General features: G+C 45.0%; 1 protein-coding gene across 1 annotated transcript in view; it reads left to right on the plus strand.

Annotated features, from left to right (window-relative positions):
- Positions 1-3376: 3376 nt before the first annotated feature.
- The window catches only part of GPHN (gephyrin), a 280857-nt gene continuing 267898 nt past the window's right edge, over positions 3377-16335 (plus strand). The window contains exon 1 of the mRNA XM_084288411.1: positions 3377-3504. Coding sequence (XP_084144537.1) covers positions 3441-3504 — 64 coding nt within the window. The 5' untranslated portion in view covers positions 3377-3440. The remainder of the gene's footprint in view (positions 3505-16335) is intronic.

The following is a 16335-nucleotide window of genomic DNA, read 5'->3' on the forward strand; positions in this document are numbered from 1 at the left end:
TTGGTACTGGGGCGTGTTGGGCTTCTCATTATCCCTGCAAAAGTCATAAAAAGATTACCTTTGGCTGGCACCATTTTCAAGTTCTTGGTAGTGGAAGTCCTTGCTTAACGTGCTGTCCTTCAAGAAGGTCCTACTTTGTGAGGTTAGAACTGCAGCTAAATATCAAGTGTATCTTCTTTAGGGTGATACAGAGAATTAACACTCATGGTAGAACCAGCTCAAAGAGTGATGGACAACCACAAAAAGTAAGCCTTTCTACAAGATTTTCAGGACTTCCACTGCTCTTGATTGATAGGTTCAAACCCTTGGTACCAAGCTGTGAGTATACTTCAGTTTGGGACCTCCCTGCTTGGCACTTCTTGAATTCTGTCTGGGAAAATCTGGACAGAAGTATGCCTAATGCAGCACGATCACATAGTGCCAACATGCCATGGACAGAGACCTACAGAATGTTCATCTCCAAAGGCTCAGAGAGAAAGAAACATTTTTCCTTCAACTGAGCTGTGAAAAAACAACATCTGAAATCGCAGATGATACAGGCTGGATAGATCTACTTTTTGCATTAAATAACTAGATACGGTTTTATTATACCCTTGGTCCTGGGCAGGATGGTGGGGAGGGAAGAACTTTGGCTTTTATAGCCTGACCAGAGTATGAGAGAGAAAAAAAAGGGCTGAATGGCAACTGGATCGGAGAGGACTTACATGGTTATCACTACCACGGAGCCGTCAAAATGATACCATATAAGCTCAGTAAACTTCAGTCTTCCAGATGCTGTTGTTTCTGAGAATATACATGAAGTTGCATCCATAACATATGGTGCCATTTCAGAAGTTGCACCACAACAGGTAGCTGAGTAGGAGGAGGCAGTGAGAGAAGGAGGCTAGAGGCAAGGATGTCTGCATGGGCCACGTTTCCTTAGGAGTTTTCCACATGCCTGTCATTGCTGCAAATGCACATATGGCAAATAGGCATGAGCTATGTTGTGATGTAGTTTGTCACCAAGTGGAAGAGTTAGCAGCTTCTCTCATTTTGTAATCTCACAGGCAGACATGGGGAGTCTCTTCTAAATAGCCAAATCTGACCTTGCAAGCCTGCATGAAGCACAAGGAGTACTGCACATTTACCCTACGCGAACCACGCGCTTTCCCTCCCACCAGTGGTTGGGACAGTTGCTGAAGCTGGGCTCCTGCTCCTGCCGGGGGCATAAACCTGTAAAGTTCTCAGGAGGCCTCTGGCAAGGAGGGTGTTGCAAGGATGACTCACGGACATGGCAGCACGGTCTGTGAAGGCGTACAGATAGTTTGCTAGTCTTACATAGCTTAAATGCGATGCATATTCTGTCTTTTCCCCCAGATACTTGCCTAAGGGAAGGCATTGTTTGGAGAGATCATCTCTTGTACCTTCTTCTTTTAGAGTGATGAACATTGTGCTGTATCAGTGGATATAGAGAAAACATGTTTATACTATCCTTTAAAAAAATTATAGATCAATACAGGCTATTAAAGCACATCAGAAAGTAATCATGTATAATAGACTAACTTCAAGGATTGAAAAAGCTTCATATTTTACTGTCTCAAAACTTAGTTTCCCAACTCTTTGTAGACTGGCATCAATAAGCTCGAGGTAGAAGTCTGTTTCCTATTATTGAACCACTGAGCCAGCTAGTCTCTTGACCTTGCTTGGATTTGCACCAGTGGCATAGAAATAAAATGTTCTGAATTCCATTAATGATTCATTAAGCCAGCGTTTCATGACTTCAGCTGGATCTGTACCAATGGCATACAGTCGAGTAGCTGTGTCCCACTGCTGATCCAGCTAGCCAACCAAGTCAAAATGGAAAATAATAAGTGTTAAGAAATTAAATTTGAGGAGCCACTGCAAACCAAACCAAAGCATAACCAAACCAAATCCAGTGAAGCCCAAAAACATAAAACCACAACTGTCTGACAATAAAATGAGAGAAATAACTGAATCATAGAACGGGTTGGGTTCCAAACCAGTTCCAACCCCCCTGCCCTGGCCAGGGATGACACCCACTAGACCAGGTTGCTCCAAGCCCCGTCCAACCTGGCCTTGAACACCTCCAGGGATGGGGCATCCACAGCTTCTCTGGGCAGAAATATTGTACATCTATTCTAATTATTAAACATCTTGCTCTGATAACTTTCAGTCAGCTCATAAGGTATCATTGCCCACAGTTTAATCAACAGAAGAAAATGGCATCATACTGGCCTCTGCTCTTGTTTCATGATTTCTATATGTAACAGAATGGTTTGTCTTGTACAGTCAAACCGTTTCATCCAAACAAGTCATCAAAATATGCTACCCTGTAGTGTTTGTGATAAAATAAGAAAGCCTGCTGTGTCAGCCAGTAGCCATGGAACAAACGTGGCTGAAAGAGACAGCTTAATGAAAGGGCAGTGCTTTGGTAATGGGCAGAGATTGATTATTAACAACTGGCAAAGTAATGTCAAATATTTCCAGAGAGGTTACCAAGCTGCGCTATAGTTGACCAGGGCAAAACGTGACCACCAGCTGCACATTGGCTTTGATGAGGAAAAGCTGTTTTTTCTCTGGGCAGTCAATGTGAGCTCTGCAATGACCCAAAACATGTCCCAGAACATCTGCCTACCTGTGGGAAAAAGGCTTCTTTCTCATGCAAACTCGTTTCCTTATTCAGATGAAAACTTGACTGCAGAAACTCGGCTTGTTTACAACCTTCTCGTGAGCGATTGTGGCTCTGCCATGATACTGACAGTCCGATTGACAGGGACTCTCGTACCACAGTAACGAAACCACTCGTATTGCTTTCAGCTTCTCCTTGGCTCAGCCTTGTGCCACATCTGTAAACTCTGACCATCCCATTGCCTTCATACAGCCTCCTATAGGTTTCCATACAAAAACATCCCCCCAGGCCCCACGGAAAGTACCCAAGCGCGTGTTGCCCGTGAAGTCTTGACCCTGCCCCTCTCCCTTAGTGTCCGGGAGAGCGACAAATGCACCGGCTGCACGGACTCTGCTGTTATACTGCAGGGTGTGAGACCCCTGCAGGAAGCTGCGAAACCTCGCGCTTCTTGCTTGTGCTTCGGCTCACTTCAGACACATTGGAGCAGGACGGGCGGGTTTTGCTTTGGCTGTAGCACGGGCCCGGACCCTCCCTCCCCTCCTCTCCCACCCCCTCCCCTCCCCGCCGCGCTCGGCGCTCGATTGTTGCTGTCTGTGCGCCGCTCCCTCCCCTCCCTCCCCTCCCTCCCCTCCCTCCCCTCCCTCCCCTCCCTCCGCCCCTGCCCCGCGCGCGCGGGGCCGGCGCTGGCCCCGCCCCTCCCGCCGCGGCCCCGCCCCGCCCCCTCTCTGCGCTCGCGCCGGTGCCGCGCGCGCGCCCCCTCCCCCCGGCGGCCGCCCGCCCGCCCGTCAGTGCGGTGGCTGCGCCGGGCAACATGGCGGCCGAGGGCATGGTCCTGACCAACCACGACCACCAGATCCGCGTCGGCGTCCTCACAGGTAGCGCCGCCGCCACCGGGGGGGGGAGCGGCCGCGGCTCCGCGCCGGGCCCGGGGGGGTTCTCCCGCCGCGCTGCCGGCGCTGCGCAGGGAGCCGAGGCCTCGGGGCGGCGCGGCCGGGCGCTGCGGGCCGGGGGCGGCGCCGCTGCCCGCGGGAGGAGGCGCCCCCTGCGCCGCGCGGGGGAGGGCCGGGGGCGGCCGGGGCGAGCCGCGGGCGCTGTCCCGGAGCGCGGTGCTGAAGCGGCGGCGCTGGGCTCGGCGGGGCCCCGGCCCGGCCGGGAGGGCGGCTCGGAGCCGCCGCCTGCCGCCCCCGGCGCGCCCTGCGGCCGCTGAAGCGGCGGCGGCGCCGCCGGGCTGCGGGGGGGGCTCCGCGGGGCGGCCGGCAGCGGGCTGAGGGCTGAGGGCTGCGGGGCTCCCCCGCGCCGCTCCCACAATGCACCGGGCACGGCCCCGCTGCCCGCTCCCGCTCCCGGCCCCGCGCGGGGTCCCGCAGCGCCGCCCGGCCGCGCCTCCCGCCCGCTGCCGCTCCCCGCACGGCTGCGGCTGCCCCGCGGGAACGGCCCCGGGCCCGGCCACACCGCCTGGGGCCTCGTGTGAAGGAAAAACGGGGGGCAGGCGGCTCTAGCCCCCTTCGCCCTAACGCCACGGCTTTGAGCTGAATCTGACAAATGCTGCCGGGAATTATTCTCCTGGTGTGGTGGGGACGCTGGTTTCGAACGATTTCACAAGGCTCTCTTTGTCTAATCGATATATATTTATAAGCATGGAACCAAATCTTACATAAACGTGTCACTTGGATATCGTGTCCTTGGCCAAACTAAATTGCTTTCCCTTCTGACACTTCCTGTAACCCCTGGAAGACAATGTTTGTGCCCTGAGGGCTTGGACCGCCTCCTTCCTGCTGCTCCCAGCTGTGGAAGGACAGCAAACTTCACAGTTCACTCTTTATTTTTTTTTGTTCCATAAAAATGAACTAATAGCTGCTTCCTGGCTGGTGGATGAAAGAGTAAGTGTAGGAATGGACAGATTTAGTATGAACACTGAGTTTTTCATTTCATCATTTAGAAGAGTGCAGGGGTCAGAAGTTAGGTAATGGACATACCATGGCTTGTTTAGCTTTTCCAGTTAAGATCATAGCCATGTGATGGGTTTGCTACCAGTATGCGTACACCTGGGTTTGTCATCGCAGGCACAGAGGTCTGCGTTCCTGTCAGACCTGCTGTACTCATAGTACAGAAAGCAGCATTGCTGCACCGCATCGTAGTGCTCAGAGGGAATTTCAGTGTTCTTAGGAGTAGCCCCTTTGAATGACTTTGGAATGTATGCTTACACTTGGGGGTCTTGTTAGTCTTGCCTCTTGTTGAGATTGAGGCACATGGCTCTAGGGTGTGTTGATAAAAGAAAAGGAATGTTTGTCTTGTAGCTTAGAGTTGATTGCATTAAAAAATAAATCTGTAAGTTACTGTTGTAGGTGTTGCTTAGTAGACCCTTGTGTTTGTTTGTGCATTGCCAGTTTCCTACTTGGAAAGAAATTACTGTTTCCTTGCTTGTGACAAATTAAGGTAGAGAAATAGAAAAAGTAGAAATAATTTGTTTATTTTTGCATAGCCAAAGCAATGTGTTTTGGTCAAACAAAATTGTGCAGAATGCAGCACCTTGCTCTTTTTGTTTGTTAATTTTACATGTCAACAGCTCTTATATCTGGGCTGTCTTTTAGTCAAGAGTCAGTGAGGAAGAGAATGGAGTTCATAATTAAGATAGGGTTCATAACTAAGATATTGGCTCAATGTGAAAGAGATGTCTCCCTGCAATCTGGAGAGGTACCTTAGTGTATACAATACCTGCTGACTTGCATATGTCATTTGTGTTTATTTCCAAGTCCCTATACAGAAAGTTGTAGAGTTGAGCCTGTTTGCTGAGATAGGAGGGAATACTAACAACGACAGATTACAAAGCTGTGAAACTTGGTGTAAACTGGAGCATTGCGTGCTATGTGAGCAGGAAATCTCACCAATTTGTCAGTAGGAGATTGAGTTCTAATCATTTCAAGATGCTTTGCAACACGTGAAAAGAATGAAGCCATGAAAATGTCATATTCAGTGGTCAGTGGTAGCGTGTAAGGACTGGTTCAGGTGGGAGATGCTGCTTGCTGAAGTTCCAAACCTTGGTTTTCTCTCTGCTACCATTGATGTGCAGTGCAGGTGCATGAACTAACAATGAACTTCAGCATGGTGTTGTCATAAGGTTGCCCTCATGGTAAAATACGTTTTAAAAGGACTCAAATGTTACCTGTCGGATTGGTAAACTTTTCTGATGGAGAGTGAGCTAGTGAGATGTGCTGATGATGGCCTAAGCTTGGGCATTTAGCACTCCAGATATCTTCCTTTAAAAAAAGAAACATGGGGAAACAAGAAAAGTGGTGTAAGTAAACAGGTGAAAAAGAGGAAGAATACATTGGTTAAAAAAAAAAAAAAAGTGATGGTGAAGGTTGCACGATATGCACACTCTCTCTGCAGTCTTGTACACCAGTGCATCCTTAATAAGCTACAACTCCTCTTCTGGCAAAACTCTGGGTGCATGTTGTGAGCCTGTCATGTTTGCAAAACCTCTCATAAGGAGTTTGTTAATGAGTTACCATTGGAGTCAGGATATTTAACCTGGATCAGTAAATACAGCATTTTTCTAGCCAACTTCAGCATTACAAATAAAGAATGTGTGCAGTGCCTGGGCCTGAATCGATGTTAGGTCACCCTCCCGAGATGGTGACGTTGGTAAAAGTTACATCGCCTGTGACCTTGGTTGTCTGGGGCCTGAGCAGACCCTCGGCCACCCAGAGGGATCTAAATGGTGTTGCCTTAGCCAGGTGGAGAAGAGACTCTGTCTCTCTGGTTGCTCTTTTATTTTGTCCTTTTTCCTTTCCAACCCCATTTTCTTCTTTACCTCTCTTCTTGTTTTCTGTCCAGTAAGCATCTAGTGCTTATTGTTCCATGGCAATGGCAGTGACCAGCAGATGGTTACAAGCAAATGCTCTTCTCAGAATATTACTGATTTAAAAAATGGTCAGATAAGGGGTTGGCTAATAAAACTTCCCTTAGTGTTTGTCTCATCTGCAAGAAGGAATCATCACCAGACGCAAACAGCATTTTCTGTTGCTGCTCTTCTTTTTGTGTTGTTTCTTACTCCTTTTACTAAAAAGAAAGTATCTCAGAGCCATTTACTTTTTCAGGATAGCTTTACCATCTGTACTGTTGCTGAAAAGGTGGTGATATACAGCTTTTTGCCTTTATGAGACTTTTTTTTCCCTGTAATAATTAAAGTGAGTAAGGGGTTTTGGTGAAATGCAACATGATTTCTTCTTCAGATACTTATTCTTCCTTTTTTCACTAAGTAAAGATTAAAATGTTCTGAATGGCAGTTGTTGCCCTGGGCTGATGCAGCAAAGCAGGCAAAGGTTTCCAGATGCCTAAACTCTGACTTTGGTTGGCCTCTGAATGCTGCGATGTGAAAGATGATATTAGCGTCATGAAGTGTCCGAGCACGTTTAGCTGGCTGAAGTAGCACAGCACGTGCACGCTGGGTCTGAACTGTTCCTTGGAAGCAGGCATGCTTCTTGGGTAGTGGGAGCTTGGTCTGCTCGACAACACCTTCCAAACAAAGAGGTGGAGTGGATCTGAAGGTCAGTGATGGAAAAAACGATTGTAAAACTCACATTGAGAACAGTGGGCACCAGTATAGTTTAGGTATCAGTATCTGTTAGACACTGTTTTAGAAACATACACAGTTGGTCTTCCACCTAAAAGATAATTTGCCCATCTTCTACCTTAAGAAGTAGCTTCTCATGACTTTCCTGGAGGGCTCTTCCTCTTGCAAGCCCCAAGGTCTTTTCTCAGTGGTGGTGGTGGTCATGTTCTTGACGTGCATTACAACTTAGGGTGAGCTTTCCCACAGAGGTCGAGGTGGGAGCGTAAGGGCTGATGTTAAGTTTGTTGGGAGATGCTGTCAGATCGCCTTAACTGCCTAAATTGAAGTTGGTTTGGGTTTGCCTGTGATCTGCCTTCCCCTCAGTAAGTGCATCTCAGTGGACATTCATCTTCCACGCGTAGATTCAAGTCAGTGCTTTTCCTGGCAGCCTCACTTTTCTCCCCGAGGCTCAGCTGACCAAATGACTTCTGGAAGTTCAGAGGAGCAGCCGAACCTTCCAGCCCGAGCAGCCCCGATACTCCTCTTGCTGAGTGCGAGGCTCTCGTGCTGTTGACTTTATCCATAGTACCTGGGAGACCCCTCTGCCATTTGTAGCTCCAAGTCTTCACACAGGCATTTCTCCTGAGTTTTGATATGGCTGCCACGAAAACCTTTTATGTTGCTTGACAGTGGTCCATGCAAACGTCTGGTTTCTTTTTTATAATTTCACAGTGCTGAAGAGAGGAAGTAAGTCCTGAATCTAGCTTTTTTTCTGATTTTTAATGTGCTCCATAGAAAAATGTTGGTGACTGGACTCTTGCTGATAAAGCAGACTTTTACCTACCGTTTAATTTGCCTGCTGCAATAGTTCTCTTTTGAACTGAAGGAAGAGAAGACACTGAAGTTACAAATATGGCAGATAAATTATTTCCCTGTTATACATGGATGTTTATTTAATACCTATTAATGTAAGCAACAGCCATTCATTTGGAGGTCTGTGTGTGCTTACAGAGCAGGGGTGAGAAGTCGGGTCTAAGCGGTGTTCCTTGGTTTGGCGTTCCCCTATCCCGATGAACAGTGGAAAGCTTCCCATCTTACCACACGCTCTGTGCCTGTAGTTCATATTTGGCAGTCCAGAGCTTACCCATAACATTTACTTGCCTTGCAGTATATTTGTCCCCTTTTTTGTAAAGTTGGAAAATTTCCTGTGTGTGTTTACCCTAAAAATTAGTGATTGCTCTCCAGTGTGGGCTCCGTGAGAGCTAACTTCGGTCTGGCATAACCTGGAGTTGGCTGGCTGGCCCCGTTAACTGATGGCCACCCGGTGTGTGATCGGCCGGCCGTGCTTTGGAACGTCTGGCGTACAAAAGCCTGATAGGCAGACCCAAATCTCTCCCCTTAGTTTTGATTTAGCTGTATCTTCTTGTTTGTTTGTTGGCTTTTCTCAAGGAAGAGTGGTGCATATTTGTTGAAAGGTACTTGTATACCATATCAGAATGTCACCAATAACTCTCCTAATGTTGCCTCAGATGACCTTTTAGAAAGAAAATGGTGTTGGAATCTGAAAATGTCTATCTTGGAATTTTACTATACTTTAAAAGCAAAAAAGTTTGTTGCAAAGTGCCCTTCTGGAGTGAAAGTTAAGATTTTCACATTGCTTACATTCAAACGGAGAAAGTTTATTTTGACAACAGGAGAAAGATTTATTTCTTTTTCCTTATTCAGACAGTTGAAACAGCTTTTACCAACAGGGTTTTACTTCTTTTTTTCTTTTTTTTTTTCCTTTGAGCTAGTATGGTTTTTGCTGTCTGCAATTCGTGAGCCTGATTCTGTGCAACTGGAGTACATGGTAAATAAAAACGAGAGCAAATTTTAATTTTAGCTCAGAATACTTACAGGGTCTTGAAGTGTAGGTTAAATAAAACAAATAGTTTGTGTACGTTCCTACATATAGTATGTAAACCCTTATGGGTTGGATTGAAATAGTGTTATAGTGGTGCAGCCCTGCTTATGGCAGGACTCTTGTTGCAAGGCTAGCAGAATGCCTGAAAAAGCTGCTCTTGGGGAATAGGAGGGTAACAAGCATATGGGAAGTGAGAAGGAAGGACTTTGTATGTGGGGTGGATTTATCTAAAAAAAAAAAAAGTATTATAGCCTGTTAGTTTTTTAGCTTTTTTTAAAATCCTGCAACAATTGAGAATACTAAGTTGAAGTTTGCAGGGAGCAGTAATTGCATAAAAAGCGCTTGGGAAAAATTGGCTTAATTAGGCAGTTTTCTTAGAAAAATCTAATTCTGCAAGTAAGAGATGTGTATGCGATGTGTTTTGTTTACTTGTTTTGCTACTTGTTTGTTACTAATTTAGTGAAGCTTATTTTATGCCTAACTTAGTCGTCAAGTGGAAAAAATTAGCATAAGCCCTCCAGAATAATGTTCCTCTACGTGCATTTTGCATAATCTTGCAAATCAGGGCTCTATCCTACCATTACAGGGCGGGTGAATGACATTAATGGCATTGCAGCTCCTTTGGTAAGGACTGCGCTGCGTTGTGCTCCTAGCACCGTGAGAGTAACAGCCAAGCTTCCCCTGGCTGACTCCCATGAATGGCGGGGTGCTGCAGCGCCTGGCTGGGAGCACCAAAGTGTTCGTGGTGTGTGAGGGGGTGCCACGATCTGAAGGAACGGACCCAGCGTTAATTTAGTTCCGTATGCACGGGTGTTACCTAGACCAGTAATCGTTACATTTTGTGTTTAATAGGGCACTTCATTATGTACTTACCATACAAATGGTAGTAGTAGACCAATACAACAGGGTAGTAAGTACTGCATGCATATTTAAGACTGACTGCGACTATAGAAATATGTTTCTTAAATGTACCTTTTGCTTTCCCAATTAAGTTATCACTTACTATATGGTAGAGTGAAGAAGCAGAGGGCATACAGGCTTTGAATGAGAATATATTTGGGGCTTTTGAGAACTTAGTGTGTAGTTAAGAAATTCTTAGTTTTCTTTGCTGTGCTGTGTATTGTAGGGAACTTAAACTCCATGTGGAATATTTTCTCTTGACAATTTTTTCTTTTATTTATTTTGTTTGATTTCCTCTGCATTATTTTGTGACTTTTGAGATGTAAAATTGGGAAGTAGAAATCTAAGTACGTGGTGTGGCTTTTCATGGTTGTGTGGGCTTTTTTAATTATGTATTTTTATTTAATTTTAATTTTATTTGATCAGATTTTAAAGCATGTTGTGGAGGATACAAATTCATACTGAGATCTTGAAGTTGTGCAACTTGCCCCTCTCTTCAGACATTGTTGATTCTAAAAAATGCCAACTTATGGACAGGCTTTGATTGTACAGCCTCAGCTGGTAGCATCTTTAGTAAAATCGTTGTGGTATCTTTGATTTTGGCTGTCCAAGCAAGCATAATGGATAAATAACAACAGGCACTGCGCGTACACTGCTGATGGAAGGGCGAGGGCTTCTCTCGGTGACTTCTGTTCCTGCCTGTTTGGTTGCTGAGATCTGTGTCTATGTGGTGCTGGTTTTGAGGACTGAGAAAAGCACCGTGTCCTACCGAAAAAGATGGAAGCATTTACTAGGAAGCAAGCTGTTACTCAGAATCATTTTAGGGGCAGCTGTATGGGTGAAGACCAATATGTATTCTTTAGGAGTTAAAATGAATTGCTGTCAAGTATCCTGCAGGCCTGACTCAGAAAGGAAAGGTTCCTGGGACCTGTGCAGATGATGGAGTATGCACAGATTGCCATTAAAAAATAGCCCTCCCTCCCTTTGTCCCTGAGCAAACTGCCGTTCGTGCACCGGGATAGGACGTTTAGAAGAGGGCTGACATCAAGGACGGAGATAAAGTGTCACAAGTCCGTAAAGCCTTCGGCCAGCAGAGAAGACCTGGAGACACCTGAGCGTGGCAATAGTTATGGATCTGGAAAACCAATACACCTCTTCTCGGCTATCACTTATCCCTTCCTGAAACAACGTTCATGGGGTTATGCCTGCAGAGCAGCTTGTAAAGAAGAAGATGCTGGGGTCAGGCAGGTACGTATCCTTTTATGTAGGTACTTGCAAGTCTGGTCTTGAGAAAGTCTGGGTGGCATTTTGTGTTTCTGGAAGAAGAAAAATTCCAGGAATTCCTATAAATATTGGGTAGGTTTCCACTGATGTGGTTCTTTCATGTGCTGTAGGGTAGTGCCGTGGCAGTGTAGGTAGCTGAGATGCCAAAGGCTTACTGTATGCTCCCTGTCACAATCTTTGTGTCAGAGAATAACCAGGAGAAAGTGGCAGGATGCCTACAAGTAAGTACATATCTGGCGACAAAATTGCCTGTTGCTTCCAGAAAGAGCAGAAAAAAAGAAAAGAACATTAAAAGGAAAAGGTATTTCTCACTTCCTCTTTTTTTAGCTTCGTTTTCCTTTTCAGTTGTCTAAATACTCGAGGGGAGACATTAAATAAGCCTGCAGCAAGTCAAGAATCCTCAAAATCGTCTTCCTTGGAAAAATGAGCTTTAAATTAACCATACTGAGGAGCAATGTTTTGAAACATCTTTAAAAGGTAGCGCAGGGACAAAGCGTTTCTGTAGATAATACCCAGAAAACTCCAGAGATGCTGGAAAAATGCGGCAACAGATGCTGGTGCATAACCCCCTCTAGGTGGAACGTCACTACTGTCATTAAGCTCTGATTTCATACGTTAAGAAAATGTAGAGAACACATTAGAACAAGTGGTATACAAAGGCAGGTTGGGAGGGAGTACTTTCCCCTGTAATGGCCAGATTTTTTCCTACCATCATCACGATGTTCTTGAAGAACTGAGTCTCATACAGTCATTCTGGTGACGGTCCTTTGCCTTGACAGCTGGATGTAGTAGATGGGTGAGGTGTAACTCCCTAGTTACTGCTGTTAGGTGAGTCTCGATGAAACTAGTTCTAGTTAACTGCAAAATAGACTTACGGTAGGCTTTTTGGTGATGCTTTGATTGAACAGGCTGAACAATCTGTGGCAGGGGATTTTCCTTTCCTCCCAGCTTCCCATTGTGAGGGATTCCAAACCGTGGAGTAGGTGCAAACGTTTGATCCAGCATTTACTTAGCAGAATGAAGAAGACTGGAAACAGGTAAAAGTCATGGAGAATAAACCGAAGACTTAAGAGGCTGTTGAGATTTCTGAAAGAACTTACAGCTTTTTTTACAGCTTTTTCAAGTAAATGTGGCTACAGAACAGTGCTGTATGGCAGAGTTACTTAGAGGGACGGCGAGGCACAGAACTTGATGCAGTTGGGACAGTCATGTCAGTAAGATGCATATGATTGGGGTTGGGTGTGTTTAAATAACTACAGAATCCAGTGCTGTTCTGACACCTGTTTTTTTATGAGCACTCTGTTCCTAGCAGGGAGGTAAGCTGTAAAAATTTGAAGTCTGATCATGCCAGTTAAATTCCAGTGGGGTAAGAATTAAAACGAGTGTCTCCAGTGGGTGGGACCTTCTCATCTGAGGGAGAAGCAGGCTTTTTTCTTTTATGCAAAACCAAACTTAGTTCATGCTACAAGCAACAGCTGAAAAAGCAACTGCTGAAGAATCTCCTGTGATTGTTAAGCTTTGAGGATGCTCACCTGCCTGTTCCTGTTCCTTTATTCCAATGGAGATAACTAGTTTAGGCACAATGGTTTTAGTACTTTCTCTTTGGCTTAGCAGTTGATCAAAGGGAATTAGTGAAAATATCAGTTGTCGTTTCACCATTGTTTTGTCAGAAAAGGGTCCAAGTAGACTTTTCTGAGTGCTTTGATGAACAGAACATCTTTCTGGAAAAGGCATCTGAGGCAAATTTCTGTATAGCACTAAACTGGGACACATGGATTGTCCTTAATATTAGAAAAATCTCTTAATTCCATGATAGCATGTCTTATGTTTGGTTATTGTTACGTGTAAGATGCTGTGAAGGCTCATCAAATTGTAAGGGAGATTTTGGCTGTGAAATAGGAATCATTTTCAGAATTTCTTACCAGAATAGTTTCAGCTTCCTGGTACCCTCCCCAGTAATTCTAGCAAGTCTTCATAGTCAGATTATTCCTAGTCTCCTTTGTTCTGCACTAAATAAACAGCTGCTAAAAGCATTTAACCCATATTTTAGCCTCTAGAAGGTAAATTCAACTGTGCATAAGAAAAATATGCAAACAAAAACCAGGTTAAAATGAATGGCTAAGACCTCATTAGCATCTAGAAAGTATCTGACAACTAGGGCATATTCAAGAGCTTCCTCTATGTTTAAGATACTGTGAAAACACCTGCCTGGAGCCATTTGATGCAGTGGCAAAGTCTATATTATAATTCATTCAAAGCATAAATTTAAACCTAAACCCATAGATGCCAATGTCCCAACTAACAGCCCTTTCAGTGGAATGCAGGCAGGTACAGAAACTTCTTAAATTTGGATAATTAGATGCTCTCTCAATTCCGCAACCATAAATAGAGAGCTTCTTAAAATCTTTGGTTTGGTGCTCTTTGTACGTAAGCCTTTTGGCTGTTAACTCAGCAAGACAATTTGTCTTTTGTGGTTTCAGTCCATTGAAGCAGTGTCTATGCCAGAAAGTAGAGCAGCCTGAGAGAAGCAGGTGTGGAGAGCAGCACCCTTAGTGCTGGGGACTCCACACCCACAGTGTTCATGGCATTTTGCTGGCTCTAACCCCATGGAGTGGACCCTGACCAGTGGTTGGCGTGTGCTGGGGATGCTGGTGGAGACAGGCAAGTTTAGCTCTTTCCAGAAGGAGGCTGATGTCGGTGCTTGGATTCTTCACTGCAGCGGGAACCAAGGTGTGGTGGCCAGGGACTGTCAGTATTAAGTAAAAGTATTTCAAAATGCCCAAATGAGCCACACCACTGCAATTTGTATAGAAGCAATAGATGAAGAAATGGCAGAAAAATCATGTTTACGCTAATACTTAGTTTGAACAGGCCCCACCTGTACTTACATGATTTATCTGTCAAAAAATGCATGCAGCAGTTTGTCAGGATGTTATCTTCCTGCCTTGCTGCATCTCAAGCTGGGATGTTCAGACTCCTCCCGGTGTAGCTTGCAGGCTTCTCTAACTGTTCACCCGCCTGGAGCCCAGCGGGGCTCTCTCCAGGTTCGCCTCCACTGTCAAATGTTTCAGGCTGTCGTTCCTTACTTGTCCCCTCCCCGTGCTTTTGCCTCTGTTCAGTCACGTGCTGTCTTGTGGCTTATCCAGCTGCTGGCTGCTGTGGGCAGCGTGCTGCTGCTTTTCTCTGTGCCTCTTTGCAGTTGTGTGCTGGTTCTGCCCTGCCAGGCGACCCGGCTGACCCGCGCAGAAGGCTGGTTTCCTGCAGACTGAACACGGCGAGTCCACGCAGCGAGGGATTGCAGCAGTGCCCGCGTGAGGGAGCGGCTGGATTGCCCGGCACATCTAATTATGTGTTGATTTGTGTAGTTCACCTAGGTTAATTCAGAAGATAGTCCTGACACTCCTGTTTCTTACTAAGCATTTTCTCCTTGTTTGCAAGCATTGCTTTGCCAGGCCAGGTACCTCTCAGTGGTATTTGCTGGCTTGCCCTGACTGACAAGCAAAGACACTGCCTCCACTGAATAGCAAGCAGGAGAAAAAACAGTGAAGGGAGGGAAGAGTTTGGCTGTTACAGGACATAATTTTAGCCAGGGTGTAATTGGAGATATTTTCCCACTTTGTATATAAACAACTGTTTCATTTGTGTAGTAGCAAGGTGGAAGTGAAGACTCTGCTAGACATTTGTGCTTAACGAAGAGCTAAGCACTGGGTAATTGAAATATGGTAGAGCAACTACTTCTGCAGTGCTAAACTTGGGAAAAGGCAAACTCCATTATGCATTTATAGACAAATAGGAAGGCTGGATCTCTGCTTTTATTAATATGCTACATTTTAATACTTAATTACAACATATGTTTCTTTAAATTATCTTGCCTAACATATGCCTGATAAAGAGAGCTAATTTGAAGACTGCGTATTATTTTTAAATGTATATCCATATATTTAAAATAATATATATATGACAAATTACCCATTTCTACCAGTTTTCATTTGTCTTCTGATAAAAAGACTTGTTTGCCACCATTGTATTGGTCATCTTATTTACACTTGGACTAGTTTTTCCAAGTGTATCCTTATTAGAGAAATTAACTAGTAGGCTGACTTGGAGGATGCCAACGTGATGTGTACTGTGTGGCAGTAGGTATGCTCTTGCCTTACTTTTATTTAGTTGGATGCCTGTCTGTACACCAAGTATTGAAAAACCTGTGTGCAAGATAGTTTTCTAATTTCACTTCTGTCCTGCATTCCTTCTTCTTGCGGACCTGAGCAGAATCATTGCCTTTCTCTTCAGTGGATTGTTACCCGTGTGATGGAGGTAACAGGAACCCCCCATCACAGGCATCAGCTGCTTGGGTAAGTCAGGCTTTGGGGTTCCCAGTACTTCAAAAGGGGGGGGGGTTGGGTGAGGTGAGGAGGAGAATAGCTCAGTTATATAATTGTGGTCAGGAAACCCTGTGCATTTAAGGCCTTATTTCACTTAAAATCAGAAGCCTGCTGCTGCCTGCATTTGTTCAATATTGTACGTTGCCATGGTCTCCATGGCTACTAGTTATCTAGTGACCATGTTTTTGGCATCCAAATGCAGTGCTTGGAGATAAAGCTCGCTAGCTAAACTGGATTTTACAAGTTGCAATATAAGTAACATCTTCAGCATTGAGATACGTTCATAATGGAGATAAAGAGGAATTAGGATTTAAAATAGCAGAAAATACTGAAATGATGTAGTCACAGGAAAAAAGCAATCCTAACACTGAAAAACACTCCTTCTAGAAGAACAGTTTAAAGATGAATACTAAAACTGGGATTTTATGGGAAGCAGGAGAAAAAGCAAGTATAGAGAAGACTGTTGATGGCAACTTTATGTAAATGCAAGACCATATCATAAAGTGTAACTTCCAGCAAAAATGTAGAGGCTGAGGTTCTACAGATGAGGCATAGAGGCTGTTGTTGGAAAGCAGACTAGCTAAAGAGGGAAAAAGATTTTTGTGCTTAATGATTATGCCTCCAGAAGTGTCTCGAAGCATTCCATTCACTACAAAGGTTTAACACATCACCTAATGAGGGC

Source organism: Netta rufina, assembly GCF_964035555.1.
Source record: "Netta rufina genome assembly, chromosome: 5".
NCBI lineage: Eukaryota > Metazoa > Chordata > Aves > Anseriformes > Anatidae > Netta > Netta rufina.